The 16,431-nt window shown below is 40.0% G+C and overlaps 1 protein-coding gene across 1 annotated transcript in view; it reads right to left on the bottom strand.

The window, feature by feature from the left end:
• Positions 1–5,942: 5,942 nt before the first annotated feature.
• mylipa (myosin regulatory light chain interacting protein a) overlaps positions 5,943–16,431 on the bottom strand; it is a 20,052-nt gene continuing 9,563 nt past the window's right edge. The window contains exons 3-7 of the mRNA XM_044170693.1: positions 12,996–13,181; positions 10,606–10,803; positions 10,322–10,486; positions 8,860–9,283; positions 5,943–7,692 (exon numbers count right to left, since the gene is read on the bottom strand). Coding sequence (XP_044026628.1) covers positions 7,501–7,692; positions 8,860–9,283; positions 10,322–10,486; positions 10,606–10,803; positions 12,996–13,181 — 1,165 coding nt within the window. The 3' untranslated portion in view covers positions 5,943–7,500. The remainder of the gene's footprint in view (positions 7,693–8,859; positions 9,284–10,321; positions 10,487–10,605; positions 10,804–12,995; positions 13,182–16,431) is intronic.

Below are 16,431 nucleotides of genomic sequence, written 5' to 3'. Positions count from 1 at the left end.
TCTTTGTGCTCAGCTTAAATCTCAGTTTTAAGGGTTAGTACGTACAAGCATGATTTTGTGACATCATAGCTAGTTCGGACGCCAGTCCTGGTCTCAAATGCAACTTATACAGTGTGATGTGGAAACTTGAATCCTCCAGTGCACATACACTGATAATTGACTTTTCAGTGAAGTAGGAGACAGCTTATGTCCAGCAGTTAAACAATATTTGCATATTCATAGATTTGGGATTTTTCAATGAAGGAGAAGGAGCAGAACTTAAAACTTTTGGGGGGGAAAACCATATCATATACAAATTAATATTCAAAGCAGAGTATTTTAATGTGTCTGAAAACATGTCTGGAGGGGATCTTTATTAAGTATTAAATATAATGAAGTCTTAAAACGCATAATTATTTACTGTATTAGGAACATCTAAATGGGCTTAAATGCAAATGTAAAACCTAAAAATTACATAAATACCGTACTGTCTGAAAAAAATACAAGTTACTCACGAGATAGTCCTGAAAAGTCATAATAAAGACATAACTATGCTTTAGTAGGAGAGCAATTGCTGTGCAACCATATCCCAGAATAATCAATGAATCTATCAGAGGTCAGTGTTTTCAAGTTATTTAGTAATTGTTTTTATCTAAACTAACTACAATATAAGTAGGTCCATTTGACATTATGTGTTATCTTTTTCATAGCAGCAGATCAAAGAAAAGCCCCCATATATTATATATTACATAAGCATCCATTTCCCAGCTTTTGTAACTGTTACACAGTACAAAGTGAGACCAGTAGATGTCAGCATAGTTCAAGAAAACAACTGCTAAACAACAAGCAGGAAGAGCCCAGGGTCAAAACTCTTGTTGAAGTGTTTCCTGGCAACAAGAGGTGCATTTATGATATTTATGTGTATATTTGTCACTGTCTTTACAGCACTGTTACATTGTTTCTAACAATAGTTTATTTGTATTTGATCCTTGCAGGAAGCAGTTATTCCTGAAAGCATGAAACTGAAAATTTACTTTTACCACAAACAGACTCATTTCCAGCACTGCAAGCCTGTAACAAATAATTAACGTGAATGGGATTCATTCATCAGAACATTTCAGTGTAAACACTGCATTTCCATATGAATAAAGGAATCAAGTGAAGTAAAAGTAATTTGATTTAACTGAATTTATAACAAATTGACTGAATTGAAATAATGTCTTGGATGGAAGTAAATGGACTTATTTCAATTTATGATTGGCACTGGATCCACATAGCCTAACTTCATGCCTCATTATTATATAACAGATGAGATCAGACTAATCCACAGCTATGATGTAAAGCAGTTGCAGTTGCTATAAACCTACTGCTCTTTAACCCCTTGTGCACGTCACACTAAACTGCATTGATAAGAAGGTGCTGAGTAAGGTCAGCCTATTAAGAACAGTCTGGCTTTAACTCTGTGTTCTCCATGTATCCTGTGTCAGCTTGTCGTGGTCACATCTGGAGTCTCAGGTGTTCGTCTGTGTCACAGGCTGAGGTAGGAAGTAGGTGAAAGTGTAACAAGTTGCTATCTGTAAGTACATGCAGGTTTTACTGCTTTTATGGCATGAGTCACTCTGAACTAATACAATACCTGTAATGTTTAACTCAATGACCAGAAACTGCCCTATATAAAAGTCTGGGGTTCCACAACCTGTGTTATTAAAACACTTTGGTTGTTACTCTTGTCGTCATTTGACAAGCACTCATGCTAAACTCATGTCAGTCAGGCCACCCCTTTAATCCAAACAAACAACTATTGAATGGTTTGTCATGAAATTTTGTATAGATTCATGGTTCCCAGATGATGAATCCCAATGAATCCTTTGCTCAGGATAAATTGATCTTTTTTTTTTCTCTTGCACCATCATCAAGTCCAAATTTGAATATGTCCAATACTATGACCAAATACCAGCAAAACTAATGACATTCCCATCAGCCTCACTTGTACTTCGTGTTTAGTAATTTGCAAATGTTGCCATGCTAGTATGCTAAACTAACATGGTGAACGTTGTAAACATATACCTGCTAAACATCAGCATGTTAGCATTGCCATTGTAAGCATGTTGCCAGGCTAGCGTTAGCATTTAGATTAAAGCACTGCTGTGTCTAAGTACAGTCTCATAGAGCCGCCAGCGTGGCTGCAGACTCTTAGTCTTGTTCATATTCACATGTTTTTACAGTATTTGATAATCACCATGTTCACTACGTCCATTATACTATATCTATTATGCAGGTTTATAGGCACTGGGCAAAATCACAAGAAAACACATCCCCTTACTCACAAGAAAATGGTATAGCATTGCAGATGTTTTGCTGGCTTTTATTTGCTCAGGTGTGCACTTGGACATATGATAAATACCAAAAACTACTACTTTAACCTATGTATACACTTTTCAGTACCACTCTAAATAGTTGTACTAGTTTTCCACAAACTTAAGACTAGATAATTTGATTAAGAAAACAAGTTGCCTTTTGTGCTATCCTTCATGATTTTGAAATAAATCATTAAAACAATATTGTCTCTTCATTTTACATTTTTACATTTTTCCAGGTATACGCAGAGAAGGCAAGGCCTATAACATGGTAAGGTGGATACGTCAGCACTTCTTGTGTAGCCTGCCACAGGCATGCTGTTTACACCCTTCTAAAACTTCCATGAGAATTCAAACACACACACACACACACACAAACTTAAAACTCAACTCTCAAACACATTCAGAGAAGCTGCGTTTCCCTTGGCAGTGTGTCATTGGACCAAGCAGATGTGAAAACCACATGGCGGTGGGTGGGTGAAGTTGGTGAGAATCTTTGATGTGCATTTCCTGGCATGAGTTGAAGTGATAAGAACTTAAAAATTCTATTTGTTTTCTATCTGAGTGGCTCAGGTAACAAGGACGAAGAAGAATCTTTTCCATCAGGGAATACGCGCTGCTTCGTGTCGTGAGGTTTAAAGTGATGAACTAGAATTTAAATCCAGGAGACGATATCGAGCTAAATGTGCAGCACTTCCTCTTTCTCAGTAGGCCCTGGCTTCTGCATGGACTACACTTAAACAGATGTAAGCGTAAAAATAATAGTAATAAGCTCAAACTCCAGAGAAGTAGGTCAAATGCCATTCTGGGTTAACAAGAAAGCATGGCAAGTCTTCAGAGACACAGTGTGACATGCAGAGGAATGGAGCAGACTTGCTTACTTGTAGAGATAATTTCATATGCTCTCCTTTGTGCCTTTGAGTATAACATTATCTTGTCTATTAAAATAAATATTATATAATTGGACTCATGCTTAACTTAATTCTAAAGAATGCTTCTTAAGTCATAAACCAGCTCCTAACCTTAACCATCATGCAGTCAGTGCTGGTCAAGGCTTGAGATGGCCCGTCACCACATACTTTCACATCAGTCATTTGTGTCTAAATTGGTAGAATTGAAAGTGAAATTCAGAGTCCCAAATTAAACTCTCATTCTTTGTCATTGGGTTCTGGCATACTGAGCAAACACTGGCCAAGTAGCCAAGTCAGTCATCAATGTGGCAGATGTTTCCGTGAGAGGCGCGCAGAAAGTGACATTCGCTCTCAGCATGCGACTGTGAAGTAATTCAACACTGATGGCAGTAGTGCAGGCCAGTGGAAAACCTCTCTGCCTGGGCTTGGCAGTGCACATAAAGGAAATGTACGGTACAGGCCAGAAAAGACACAAGGAGCCAACAGTGCAAATTGTTAGATATGGATCTGTTATGACATTAAGAGTAGGTTGGGATTTCATAAATGTAAACATTTACAACAGGGGATTTATTTAAAGGAAATGGCCGATAGTGTCTGTGTATTCTCCTTCCAGCTACAAATCGTATCCTACCTGAAACACCTCCCTGTGTCTCTCTAGCCTGTGTTTTAAGTTATGCTGTTTCCCATCATTTATATCCACACATAGCACACAACCTTACCAGTAGTTTTAGTTATGAGAAACTTTGAATCCTGCAGCTTTTTATCCAGCAGTAACAAAATATACTGTAGCTACCAGTATAGTATGGTCAGACATGTCTGTATGTTCTACAGATAAAAATGGGTCACAAACCACACCTCTGTCAGGTTTTATTGACTATTGCTCTTGGCTACATCCAAACTAGAAAAGGGACATTTGAGAAATAAAGCCATTAAAACCTGATATAGTATCAATATATCTGAATCTACTGTGAGCTTTCTGGTTTTAAAAAGGAGATTCACATATGTTTTTTGAAAAAAGGTGAATCCATTAATTGTTTCAACAAAACATTAAAAGGGCTGTAAATGTCCCACATGCACAATTCCAGTAGAACATACATATGCAACAGATTAGGCAAATCCCAAATCTGCAGTCTTCAATGAAACCACTAAGCCTTTTTAGTTTTCTCTTTCTATTTTTCTCTGACATTGTCACCGCCCACTGCAAAATCCATATTTTGTTGGAAATTTCTCAACAAGAGAATAATGCAAGTTGTGTGTGGTATTAGATACGTTTTGAATTAGTGACAAAAGAAAACGTTCTCAGATTTTCACATTTCAAAGAGCTTAACGTCTCTGCAGTCTTTCCATGTTTTTCCCCACTGCTTTCTTTAGCAATATATCATAATACCATAAGCTTATCCACCTTTTTCCTGACATGACTCATGATTTTCCTGTTTGTGCTTGTCACTGGGTCAGGGCAAAGCATCAGTGCAGAAGCTATGACATGACCAGTTTGTCCCTCTTTGTGGCTACATGTTCATGCTTGTGAATCTGTGTCAGGAATCTCAACAGAACAACATGTGTCACTACTCTAAGGCTGCAGCATGTTTTTCATTTCACTTCATCGTAGCTTATGGTTTTAAATTTACAGCCAGGTTGTATTCTATCTGCTGCCACTTATTGTGTTGTTTTTTTTCAACCTGCAATGATACTGGAGTTCTGCATGGCTGACTGAGTAGAAATCACAGCACTCTTCCTCATACATCTCTCCCTCCCTGCTGTCATCATTGTCCTTGGAGTTTCTTTAATATCAGTGATGCCTCAGAGCAAATAAAAAAAAAAAAAAAAAAAGAGAGATAAGGAGTCAGGGTGAGAAAGAGAGAAGCATTCTCATCCAGAGGGTCATGAAAAGACAGGAGTTCAGAGAGAGGGATGAAGTCAGAGTAATCAACAGCTGCTGTACTTCACTGTACTTATTTGCAGACTTTATAATCACAGTCTAGTGGAGCTTTTCATCTCTCATCAACATAGAGAGCCTCTTTGCACCACCGACTGTGCAACTCTCAAATCCCTTTCCTAGTCTGACAATGACAAATGACGCGTTGACCTTTCAGTGCACGATATACCTGGGGTGCTGGAGAAGTGAAGACTAAAGTCATGGCAGGTATTCGCTCCACACAACAGTTCACAAGAAAACCCTTTTTGCCCCTTTCTCTTTTCACCATGTCTCAGCTGAAACCTCAGGGGCCCAACTGTTTCAGACAGCAGGTTTACGAATTTAACTCAATAACTTTGCAAAGTAAAACCAAGAACAGGTCTCATGAATGATGTTAACAGTTCAATATGAGAGAATTCCAGGTTTTACTATCAGGAAATCTGCTTTAAACCCCTCACCATAGGTCATGGCCTTAGTGGACGTGATTTACGAACAGTTCAACCAACCGAAGAAATGAAATGTCCTATTTGATGGATTTTTTTAGTCATAATGAGGCAACAGTTCACAAGAAAAAGGCAACGATTTAAGGAAATTGTTCCCCTTGTTCCTTGGGAACCTGGAGTCTGGGTGGTACCCAGTGAAATCATTAGTGCACCTAAAACATACAGTACAATTTATGTATTACAATACCTAAAGTCAGTTACAATTCTGGGTTTACTTGTTCTGAATAGGGTGTCAATGACAATGACATACAACACTAACAAATATCCAACAAATATATAGTGTTTTTTTTAAAAACAACTTTATTAATACTTTCTCTTTTGTTAAAAACAGAATATATAAAAATGATTTAATTGAGTTATTTTACAGAGCATAGTGGCTTTTGCTTCAGAAAACAGAAACAAATCACTACTTGTATAATGTGAAAAATAAAAGTCCTTCCCCTGCAGCGACTGAGCTTAATCGAGTCAGCATTAAGGAAATAAAGTTTTCCTTTTCTTACCAGAAAAAAAAAAGTCTGTGGAAAAGTTTATAATAAACACGGTGTTTCTGCTACATTAAGGCCAAACCCCCTACAGACACGTAGAAAACTTCCTTGGTAAAGTGACAATGTCTTGTTTTTTTGTTTTAAATATAGTCTTTGAAATTAAATAAAACTTGAAAATAAAAAAAGCTTTTCAAAAAGCAAGCAAGTATTGCACGGACAGATCTTCTAGTACCCTTTAAAAATATCAAAAAGGAACTCAATAGTACACCCCAGAGAAGAAATGTATAGCTGAGGTTTTAAGAGGAAGCAACTGCTGCTGGAAATTTGTATTTTTTGTATATAGCCATGAGGTTCTGTGTCTAGGAGAAGAGCATTTTATATAGTATTAATTTCTAACTTTCTATTGGCATGGACATAAAAATGTAAAGGTGCAGCAGTCTATGAAACTAGGCTTGTTGTTTTGGACAAGTGGCAGTTAATCATCCATACCCGTTTTGAGGTGAAGGAGGTTGTGAGTGTGTCAACAAGATACTGCCACGGTCACAGTTCTGGTGGGCTAAAAGAACTTTCAAGAACCCCATTTAACCCACAGATCTCCAGAACAGGACCATGGTGGCCTTTGCACCTGGTGTGTCTTATTAGTATGCGGTGCTATACCCAGAGCAGCGCTGCTTAGCCTTTAAATACCCCCTAACTGGCATGGAAAACATGGAACATGAAAAACAAATGAGAAATAAAATATATTAAAAAAAAAAAAATGCATTTCACTCAGTTACACCATAAAACTTAGTTCTCAAATCAAAAACAGATAAGTTTTAAAATGTCAGGATGCATTAAAAATAATCAAAAAGACCATTATGTACAGTGTTTAGCTTTTCTAAAACACACAAGTTCATCTTATGGTTCGGGTTCTGGGAAAAAACAACCAACAGACAAATTTAAAGCATAGTTCAAAAACAATAAATGTTTCTATTCTGTATCAGGTCAACTGATGCAATAATTTAAGGACGAATAAGAGCCTAATCTAAAAATTAGGTCGTGGCAGGGGATAATCTTTAAAACATACAACATTTGGACAGAATGACACACAACCAACAACAACAATACTAAGGACCAACCAGACAAACTGACAATCCAAAAGGATGAAAGGGAAATAACACACACACAAGTTGAGGGAGTGGTTTGAGATGTGTTGATCTTTCATTATGCTCAGGAGTTTCTATAAGTTTGGTAGTTCACGGAGTCCAGGCAGGAAACAGACGGACGAGAATGTTCCTTCTTTATGAAACCTTAATCTGGCTGGTACAGCTTCAAAGTGTTCAAAATGGAGTTTGGTGGGTTTAGTTGTCTTTATGTGTGGTAGATCTTGTGGTCGTACTCTGTGGCAGAGCAGCTGTGAGGAGCAGCCATTTCTCTGCGGATGGGTGCAGGGATGCTGCGGTGTTGGTGGTTGTCGGTCAGCTTCAGGTTCAGCAGGCTGGTGCAGGTGGGCAGGTAGATGTGCTGCACGTGCTCCACCTCCGACCGACACACGGGACACAACTGAGGGAAAGGAAAGGTAAGTGTTAAGCAAGTATAGATCTCTCCACCCCCCAAATAGTGAGCTTGTTTGCAGAGTTTACACACTTCTGGTTGGATGTGATACAAGGCCGGCCACTTGTCACTTGTGCTTTGAGCAAACTCTGAAGTGGTTCAACTACTGAATTCAGGTTGTGAAGCCTTTAATGGCGCATTACCCTTTGGTAATATAGTTTGGCAAGCTTATCCAGGGAATCTTGGGTGGAATCTCTCTTGTTATGAACTCAACGTAAGACCTCATCACACACCCACAGCATCTCTCAAACATTTCTTGGTCACATCTAATTTTCTTAAAAAAAAAAATAAAAAAAAGACCTGAGCAAACTACACCAAGTTAACAAATGTACCAGTCTAGTAATGTGTGAGAAATTGGGTAGACGCACAAGTAAAACATGTGAACCAAGAGGTGCCAAAGCCAACAAAACAAAAAAAGGTGCAAGCTAAGAGAATATGTAACCACAATCAGATAGTACAGAGTCACAGAAACCTGCTCTCTCATCAAATGAGCTTGGGAGAATACTACTGACTGCCATGAAGGCAACTTATTGACTCTGATATTGGTCAGACTAATATCTGAAAACGGTTTCCGTGATCATGCTGAAAGCAGTTTCTTTCATTCTTTCTCTTGTCTTACGTTTCTACTGACTCATTCACACATCTATTAGCTGGGTCACATTTCTTAGTTGAGTTAATTGAAGTAAGATTTGCCTGGCTGCTATAATCTCTCTCTCACACAGACAGACACACACACTTCGCTGATTAAGTGAGGGGACAATCAGGTCAGCAGAGTGTAAGCAAAGATTTAAATGTTGTTGTAAGGACCATAAAAAAGGATGAGAAGTTGGAACTAGAGTATAATTAAAGAGCTTTCGGTATAGCTGGAAACTCAAAGTAGGCTGAGGTGCCTTGAATCGTAAAAGTAAAACTTATTTGGTTTTCAAGCTCTTGCCTTGTTGTCTAATTCACTTTCATAAATAAAGTACTACTTCTAAAAAGGTAGTGTTGACATCAGCATTTAGAGTATAGCAAATGCCAGCAGTACTGTCACTTCTGAGGTTAAGAAAATGCTAACCACACTTTTCCATAGAAAAGTCTAGACACATTTTCACAAAGAGTGAAGAAGAGTCTCACCTGAAGCTGATTTGCGCAGGTCTGGCAGCAAACCATATGTCCGCAGGGGCAGAACGCAGCATCTATCTCCTCTTCGCAGCACAGCATGCACAACAGAGCCTCTCTGAGCTTCTGCAGCCGCTCCTGAAGGGCTCGGCTCTGCTCGCAGCTGCCACAGTCCAGCCCCTTGTCCTGCTGGTCGTCTCTGCTTGGGGAGCGTGAAGGGGAGGAGTGCTCGCCACTGCCAGAGCGGGACACCAGGTCCACAACGCCAGAGTTGTAGAGGGCACGGCGGGCGTGGTCGTACACTTCCTTGGAGGTACGTCGGATGTCAAAAACATACTTCTTGCCCAGGTTGATGTTTTCATTGAGGAAAAGTGAAGCTAGGTGGCCTTTAAAGTCTCTGCTGTACTGCATCATCACTGCATTAGTAACTGTGTCACACCTAGAAATGAAAAGATGATACAAAAATCATAAGACATGATAACTAATGTCAGCAAAATTATCTGCAGTAAGACTCACATTTGCTTTTCAACCTCTTCCTCCCCTCACTGTTTTGGAAGGTATGTTTATTTAATATTTCACACACCTAACGTTCAGATAAACACTGTTTCTAAGCAAGCAAGACGAAGACATGCCTGCAAACAAATCTGCAGAGTCTGAGCTAAAACCCATCCCTGAAACAAAAAGGACAGGGCTGTCTTTTGTACCTTTGTGCTATTGTGACTGACTGAGAACAATTTCATAGCTCAGCCATTTGAATTGTCCCTGCTCACTGCAAAGTTCAGACACACACACACACGCGCACACACACCATCTATGGGAAGTAAAAATGCCATCTCTACCCACTGAAGATTGTCCTGTGCAATCTATGCTTCCATTCACACTCAGTCGGGTCAAGGACATGTTTTACGTGGCTGTGTGTCCCACATTGCATGCATTTGTACCATAAAAAAGGGTTAAAAGGAAACAGGAGCACACTTAGTCCATGTGTATAAATGTGGGGGAATGCATACTCAGTAAGCATCGCATGCCAAGTAGATCAGAACAAGTCTTTACAGAACACATTGTAGGTCAGGTTTTATTCTACTAGTCTTCAGTGAAGGACAGTGAACAATAAACTGCTCTATATCATCAAAACATGCTACAGTGATTAGGAAGATCGTTTTAAAGCAGGTCAGATATGTGAGCGGTAGCAAAGACTGTTGACAGACAGTTTCCAGTTTTATAGAAACACAGAACTCAGCTGAGCTTAAAATTAATTTTAATTGCTATCTTGGCTCAGCACATGATGTGAGCTACAGTCTATAGTTGACTGCTCTAACTCGCCTCTAATAATTAAGGCAGTATTGACTTTGTGGAACAAGTTATTAAAGGGTCTGAATACACTTCTATTAAAATCCGACTGCACAGCTATATAGTTTCAGAGTGAATGTGTGGCTCAGTGATCTGGGCTTAAATACTGTATGTCTTTAGCTCTCACCTGTAGAAGGCGTGGGTCTCTGTAATGGCCCGGTACAGGCCACTAGCTGCCCGATTACTGATCAGCTTGAACAAAAGCACCACGCTGTCACTTGTGTCCTTGGTAACTGTCAGGTACACACTTTTCCCCGACTGGGTGGCAATCTGGATGACTGGGTAGCTTACTCTAAGATGAGACAAAAAGAGAAGAAAGTTACATATTGACTATTGTTCAAGGCAGACATGTAATGTACCATCACTATAAGAATACACAAAGCTATTTGCAGATGTCTAGGTGGAGCATACCTGTTGACTAAGCTGAAGTCCTCCTTGCAAATGGCGATACCCTCAGGGCCAACTCCTATCGCTAACCGTTGGCCATTTGCATCACGAACCCAGTGCCACTCCACACCGTAATGTTCCAGAGAGGAGACCAGCTGCAGGGCCTGATACTCCACAGAGGCCTGGCTTGAACCTTCCAGAGCCTTGTGTCTGGATATGATACTGCAGAAGGGGCAAGGTTGGGGAGAGGAGGGAACAAAAGACAACCATTTAAGTTTATTTTGCTCTAAAGCTCAGATAGGAAATGACATTTTCTGACACAAGCTTTATCATACAGATACTCTTATAATTGAGAACACCCACTGTGACAGGTGTATTATACAAGCAGGATAAATGCAATGCTATAGTGTTTTAGCTGAGCAAAGTTGAACACACCCTCAGGCAGAAAGCTCTGATGTTAAACTTTTCCTTCCTGACAACTAAACTTATGAGATCAATGCTAAGGCAGCATTGCTGAATGCTTCTTTTATCCAGTGAATGATTTCTACAGACTGTGGTAGAAAATGTCTAATGGCCGGGGGTGGAAGTAACGAATTACATTTACTCGTTACTGTAACAAAGTCTTTTTTGTGTACTTGTCTTATATTTTTTATCTCAAGTATTGTACTTGATGCTACAAGTCGTAGCCGTTACAGAGTTTAAAAATAATAAAAAATAAGTCAAAGAAAAAAAAAAAAGAAAAAAAAAATTAACCTTGTGAGAATGGAACAAAAGAAAGGAGCCAAATCAGCAGCTGCAGCAGAGACGAAGCTGCTGCTTCAGCTGCGTTTGTGGGCTGTAGCCTCTGGAGTTTATATTGTCTATACATCTGTGGTGTCTGCTTTGGTGATGTTATATTCTGCTTTTAAAGTGGCAGGTTATTTCATTTATGTAGCTTAATAATCCTTGTTGCACCCGCTGTGGTGCGAGAGGCGATGTGATGTTGTCCCTCTGTATACGTTGACATGTTAATGCACTTATAGCCTAAAGTTGTTCTTGTTGTTTAATAGTTCTGTCATATAACATGATCATCATCACATACCACCAACCTCGCCTTTTAATAATGTAATGCAGTAACGTTTACTCAGTACATTTTAACTGACCTACTGTTTACTTTTATCCAAGTACATTTATACACAAGTAATTGGACTTTTACTAACCTAAAATTTCTTTAAAGTAACAGTACTTTTATTTGAGTACAATATTCTAGAACCACCCCTGCTAATGGCCTATGTATACCATATTGATCCACAGCAGGGAGATCATTCTATGAAATGTATAGAAAATAACTGTTGGGAATGCATGCACCTGGTGAGTGTAGGTGTAGCAGTGATCAGCGGTGGCTGCTGGCTCAAGATAGTACATGGACAAAGGAGTTTAATGTAGCAGGTTTGGCAGATGGGGCTTGATAATGTATAATTTAAGAGTCTCAGCACTTGAGAAAACAAACTAATGGTTCCAGTAGGCACTCCAAAGGCTCCAACTACAAAATGGACACACTGCAGTAATTCTTGGATAAATTCCCAACAGTTGCAGGTGGGACATGCATTGCTGTGGAAAGTGTGGTGTGGTATTTGTACAGTGCAAGGGGATCCACATTCTTGCAAGAGTGAAACTTTGTCACCCTCTTTTTTACAGAGAAAACATTCAAGATGTACAGTGGCAGGTTCAGTGCAAACACATGCTACGTGATCTCCTGTCAGCTGCACTGTTCAGTTCAGCCGTGTTAGCTGTCAAACTACCCACACAAACACACACACAGTTTAGCTGTGGTGGTGTACTCTTATCTGAAGAATGTCACCTCAGATAAATAGTTACTCTGGCTGAAAAACACTGCAATTTATAAAAAAAAAAAAAAAAAAAAAAAAAGAAAAAAGCTACAAAATATAAAAGGACAGCACTATCAGTTCAACTTAGTGTAGCATTTTTGGTACTTTTTGCTTAAGACAGCATTTTGATTTATTAAAATTCCTTTCCTTGAATAGCTGCCACATTGTACTATCCTTAGCTCATTGCCATGACCCATTATAGATAGTGAAGGGACAGCGCTTCAGGAGAACTGACACAGAGGAACGGTCAATAGGTTTCAATGATTGACCAGCTTGTTAACTTGTATGTATTAGGCTATTAAAATGATGTTCAAATTGCAGATGTCTTGTGTAAACTACCCCCAAAACCCCATTAGGGTTTCTATTACAATTAGATGTGGTGAGAACTAAAAGATTCTGGGCCAGTACATGGGAAAAGCAAAATAATGAATACTTTTTGTGCATGCTATGTATTCATAATTAAAACAGTTTTAGTAGACAATCAAGAACATTTCAATTTCCTGCTCCTCTTGAAGCCTGTGGTGGTTTTCTAAAAGAGTGCTGTACCTGTCGATAGTGGCAGTGCTGGGCTCCTCTCCACACAGCTCTGAGTACCAGTACTGGGCTGTGTTTTGGTTGTAGTCACCAAACTCGGCCTGTGCCAGAAGCGCACTCAGCTCCTCTGCTTGTTCTGAGCCCATGCGTAGGTGACCGTTATGGAGGTCCTCCTTCACATGCATGAATAAGACATGTCTGGAGGAAGGAAACAGAACAGTGGTCAAATGGGAACTCTTTCAATGCCATTGTGATGTAGTAAGACATAGTAGACAAGGGTTAACTGAATAAACAAACTAAAACTAACTAAAACTTAGTTTTAGATGTATCCAGAAAGAGGACAAATGATCATCTCAACCATTGTGCATCATATTACAGGGTCCACTTTTATTGTTCAACTGACTGAGAGGTCAGGACGTCTGGTGCACACACACAAGCCAGAGCAGGTCATTACAGTGCTTGAATTTCACTACAGACAGCAGGTGTTTGTATGTGTGCAGCTGAAGGAAAAAGCAACTGACATTTGTTCCATAGTCACAATGACTCACTTTCTCTTTTTCAATCTCTTCCTCAAAACACACTATTAGAATTCGCCAGAGCTTCTGAAAGTGGAAGTTGAGAGGGGGAAAGAAGTTGTTGTTTCCTTCAGTAGAGGAAGTACTTGGACTTTTAACCTGATGTCTCAATGGGCAACTCTGCTTGTACAGTATCTGCTGGGCCAATGCGTGACCGCCACAGTGTGTTCTTAAGCAGTAAGTCTGAATGTTGAATACAAAAAATGGGATTCAAAATTAGTTACAATGGCCGGCATCCTGTCCGTGTCTCTTGCTCGATGTCAAAAATGTGGTTCAATAACCCTACACTCATGCAATATGACCATTTAAAGACAAACCAAGTTACCACAAAGGAATTCTTGTTTGAAATGAGGTGGGTTTATGAAGTGACAGTTGGGAAAATAGTTCAAAGATTAATGGTGGTCAAAAACAACAATTGTTATTGTTTGGGCTGAACGATTAAATGAGAACACCGAGTTCTGGTGTGGCCAAGAAAAACAGCTAAATTCTCAAAATATAAGCCACGGCAGGTCCTTTCCATTGTTTTGACCAGAAGATGTGAAGAATTCTTTCCTTCTAGCAGCAGGAGACAGGGTGTTGCTCCTTAACATCTTGAGTGACTCAATTCTTACATCATGAAGAACATTGAACTGAAGTAACCTAAACAGATCCTTCCTTGAAGGCACAGTAACCTTAAGAAAATTGCACAGGTAGCAGCCTGCTCCCAGTAACCTGCTTCTGTAACCACTGGCCAGTGGAAAGCTGTCCAGCCAGTTTATGTTGTAGATCAATTTAATGTGTAAAAAAAAAAAAAAAAAAATAAGGCTGAATATTTTGGCTGATGTGGTAGAGTAAAAGCAGACTGCGCCTGAAACTACTTATTTCCACGAGAAAAAATAAATAAATAAATAATGTCTCCCTCGGGCTACAGTTCTCTTTGAAGCATGATGCGAAGAAACATTTTTCACTAGTACAAATCAGGTCACACTATGACTTGAGGATATTTGAGAGGGTTTAAAAAGGGACACTGAGTGGAGGGGGAAGGTAGCACGCATCCCCCTTTATTAAGTTTATATAAACTCATTGTGTTTTATGTAGAAGATACATCCTGCCGATATGTCTCATGGGAACGAGCGGGAGGTGATGTTTCCTCTGTCACCTTATGGGACTAGAAGCCAGACTCTTGAGGGAGCGGGACACAACTGGTGGCAGAATATGCATACTTGTGTACTGTAACTGCTTCAGTATGCAATAACACAGACACACCTCATCCAGCGCACAGTCACGGTGTTTCCAAGGAGTAACAATAGTAGCAAAGGCAGCTGTGAGGCACACAAACAAAGCCAGTCTACGCCACCCCTGATAAAGCCAGACCATAACAACGAAGCCCCATAGCTGACTAGCCTCAGGCATAACAAACAGTGCTTTGATATGGTGTTAAACATCCCATTCCATCCAACGCACACACACACACAAACACTGTGCTCTATTGTGTCAGGCCCAGCAGGCATCATGTGATGGAGCGCTGCTAGTTAGCTACCTGCCTGACGCAAACAATGGGGTTGACTTGACTGGGAGTTTACTACAGGGTGCCGACAAAGGGTTACTGTAGGGCAAGCCGCGGAGGTTACTATAGTTCAGGTGGGGATTGGAAAGAGGTTAATATCGGTCACTGTGCCGGTGAGCAAGGCATTTCATATCTTAAAAACTTCCTTCAGCACATGTTCAGGCCTGTCCTTAGTTTGGTATTGCGACACTGACAGAATAAGTAACATGAGAAAACATATTGAGTTTAACCTCAGCATTGTTTCACTTAACCAACCATCTGTGACAATGTGGACCATGGTATGCAACTTTTGGCTACTGAGTAAGACATCTGACTCCTGCATTCCCAGTGTTGTGAGCACCCACATGTGTAAACAGGTGAGTGTGCTTTGCTGAGCGCAGGCCAGAATTGAAAAAACAAAAAACAAAACACCTATTATAAGCCATACAGTTGAACAGGTTAACAGGCCGTGCAACAGAGGTAACTCCAGTTCACAGATTGCCGTTTCTGCCTGACTTCCTTGATGCATCAGATATGCACTCTGCCAAACACCACAAAAACATGACTAAAATCGACAACACACAGCTGCTTCACACACAGAAGGTAACAATTTCTCCCACTGAGGCCCCTGTGAAGCTACACTGCTACTGTGTCTGCTCTAAACATAAGCTTCGCACAGCAATGAGAATGCGCTACGTAACCCTTGTTGTGATAACAAGGGCAGAAGTTTGGTAGAGATTTCCCTAAACACAGTCTGGCTATTCTATCAACTGTTTTAGTTTTACATAAAAACCACACACCAACATCATCATACACTTGTATCTATACTTCCTCGGCCTCTACATTAAGTAGCTAGCTTCTCAGACTGCTGTCTCAGGAACAGTCTGCCCAGGTGGTGTAATGATGCCTCAGCACTTTTCAAGGTCCATCCTAAAAACTCAGGGCATGGGAGAGACAACAGTCCATAAATATTTTGTCTCCCAACATGGTTTTTGAGGCTGACTGGTTGAGAAGGAACTCAAAAAAGGACTTCTGCATTCACGTATTTTGAAAGTGGGTGGGTGCAACATTGGAGAGCAACCGATGTTAGTGTTTGTAAAGGATGTTATTCCTTTACAAACCCATCAGATTTCTAACGAGAGTAACTTGGCTAGACAGAATCACAGGACTACTCACACTTGAGAAGCTGTTTATCAGCAGCTAGACCTCACCTCTGTATGCCTCAGTTTGCTTCACCATGTCAAGGACCAACACACATTACTATTCAGACACATCTGCAAACGCATCATCGCAGAGTCGTCTGTGAAGTGTACTTTAAAGCCTGCGGGCCATCACGACAGCATTGCCT

This window comes from Siniperca chuatsi, linkage group LG17 (genome assembly GCF_020085105.1).
Source record: "Siniperca chuatsi isolate FFG_IHB_CAS linkage group LG17, ASM2008510v1, whole genome shotgun sequence".
Taxonomy (NCBI): Eukaryota; Metazoa; Chordata; class Actinopteri; order Centrarchiformes; family Sinipercidae; genus Siniperca; species Siniperca chuatsi.
Note: the sequence above shows the minus strand (reverse complement) of the source record. Positions and strands in the feature narration are given on the sequence as shown.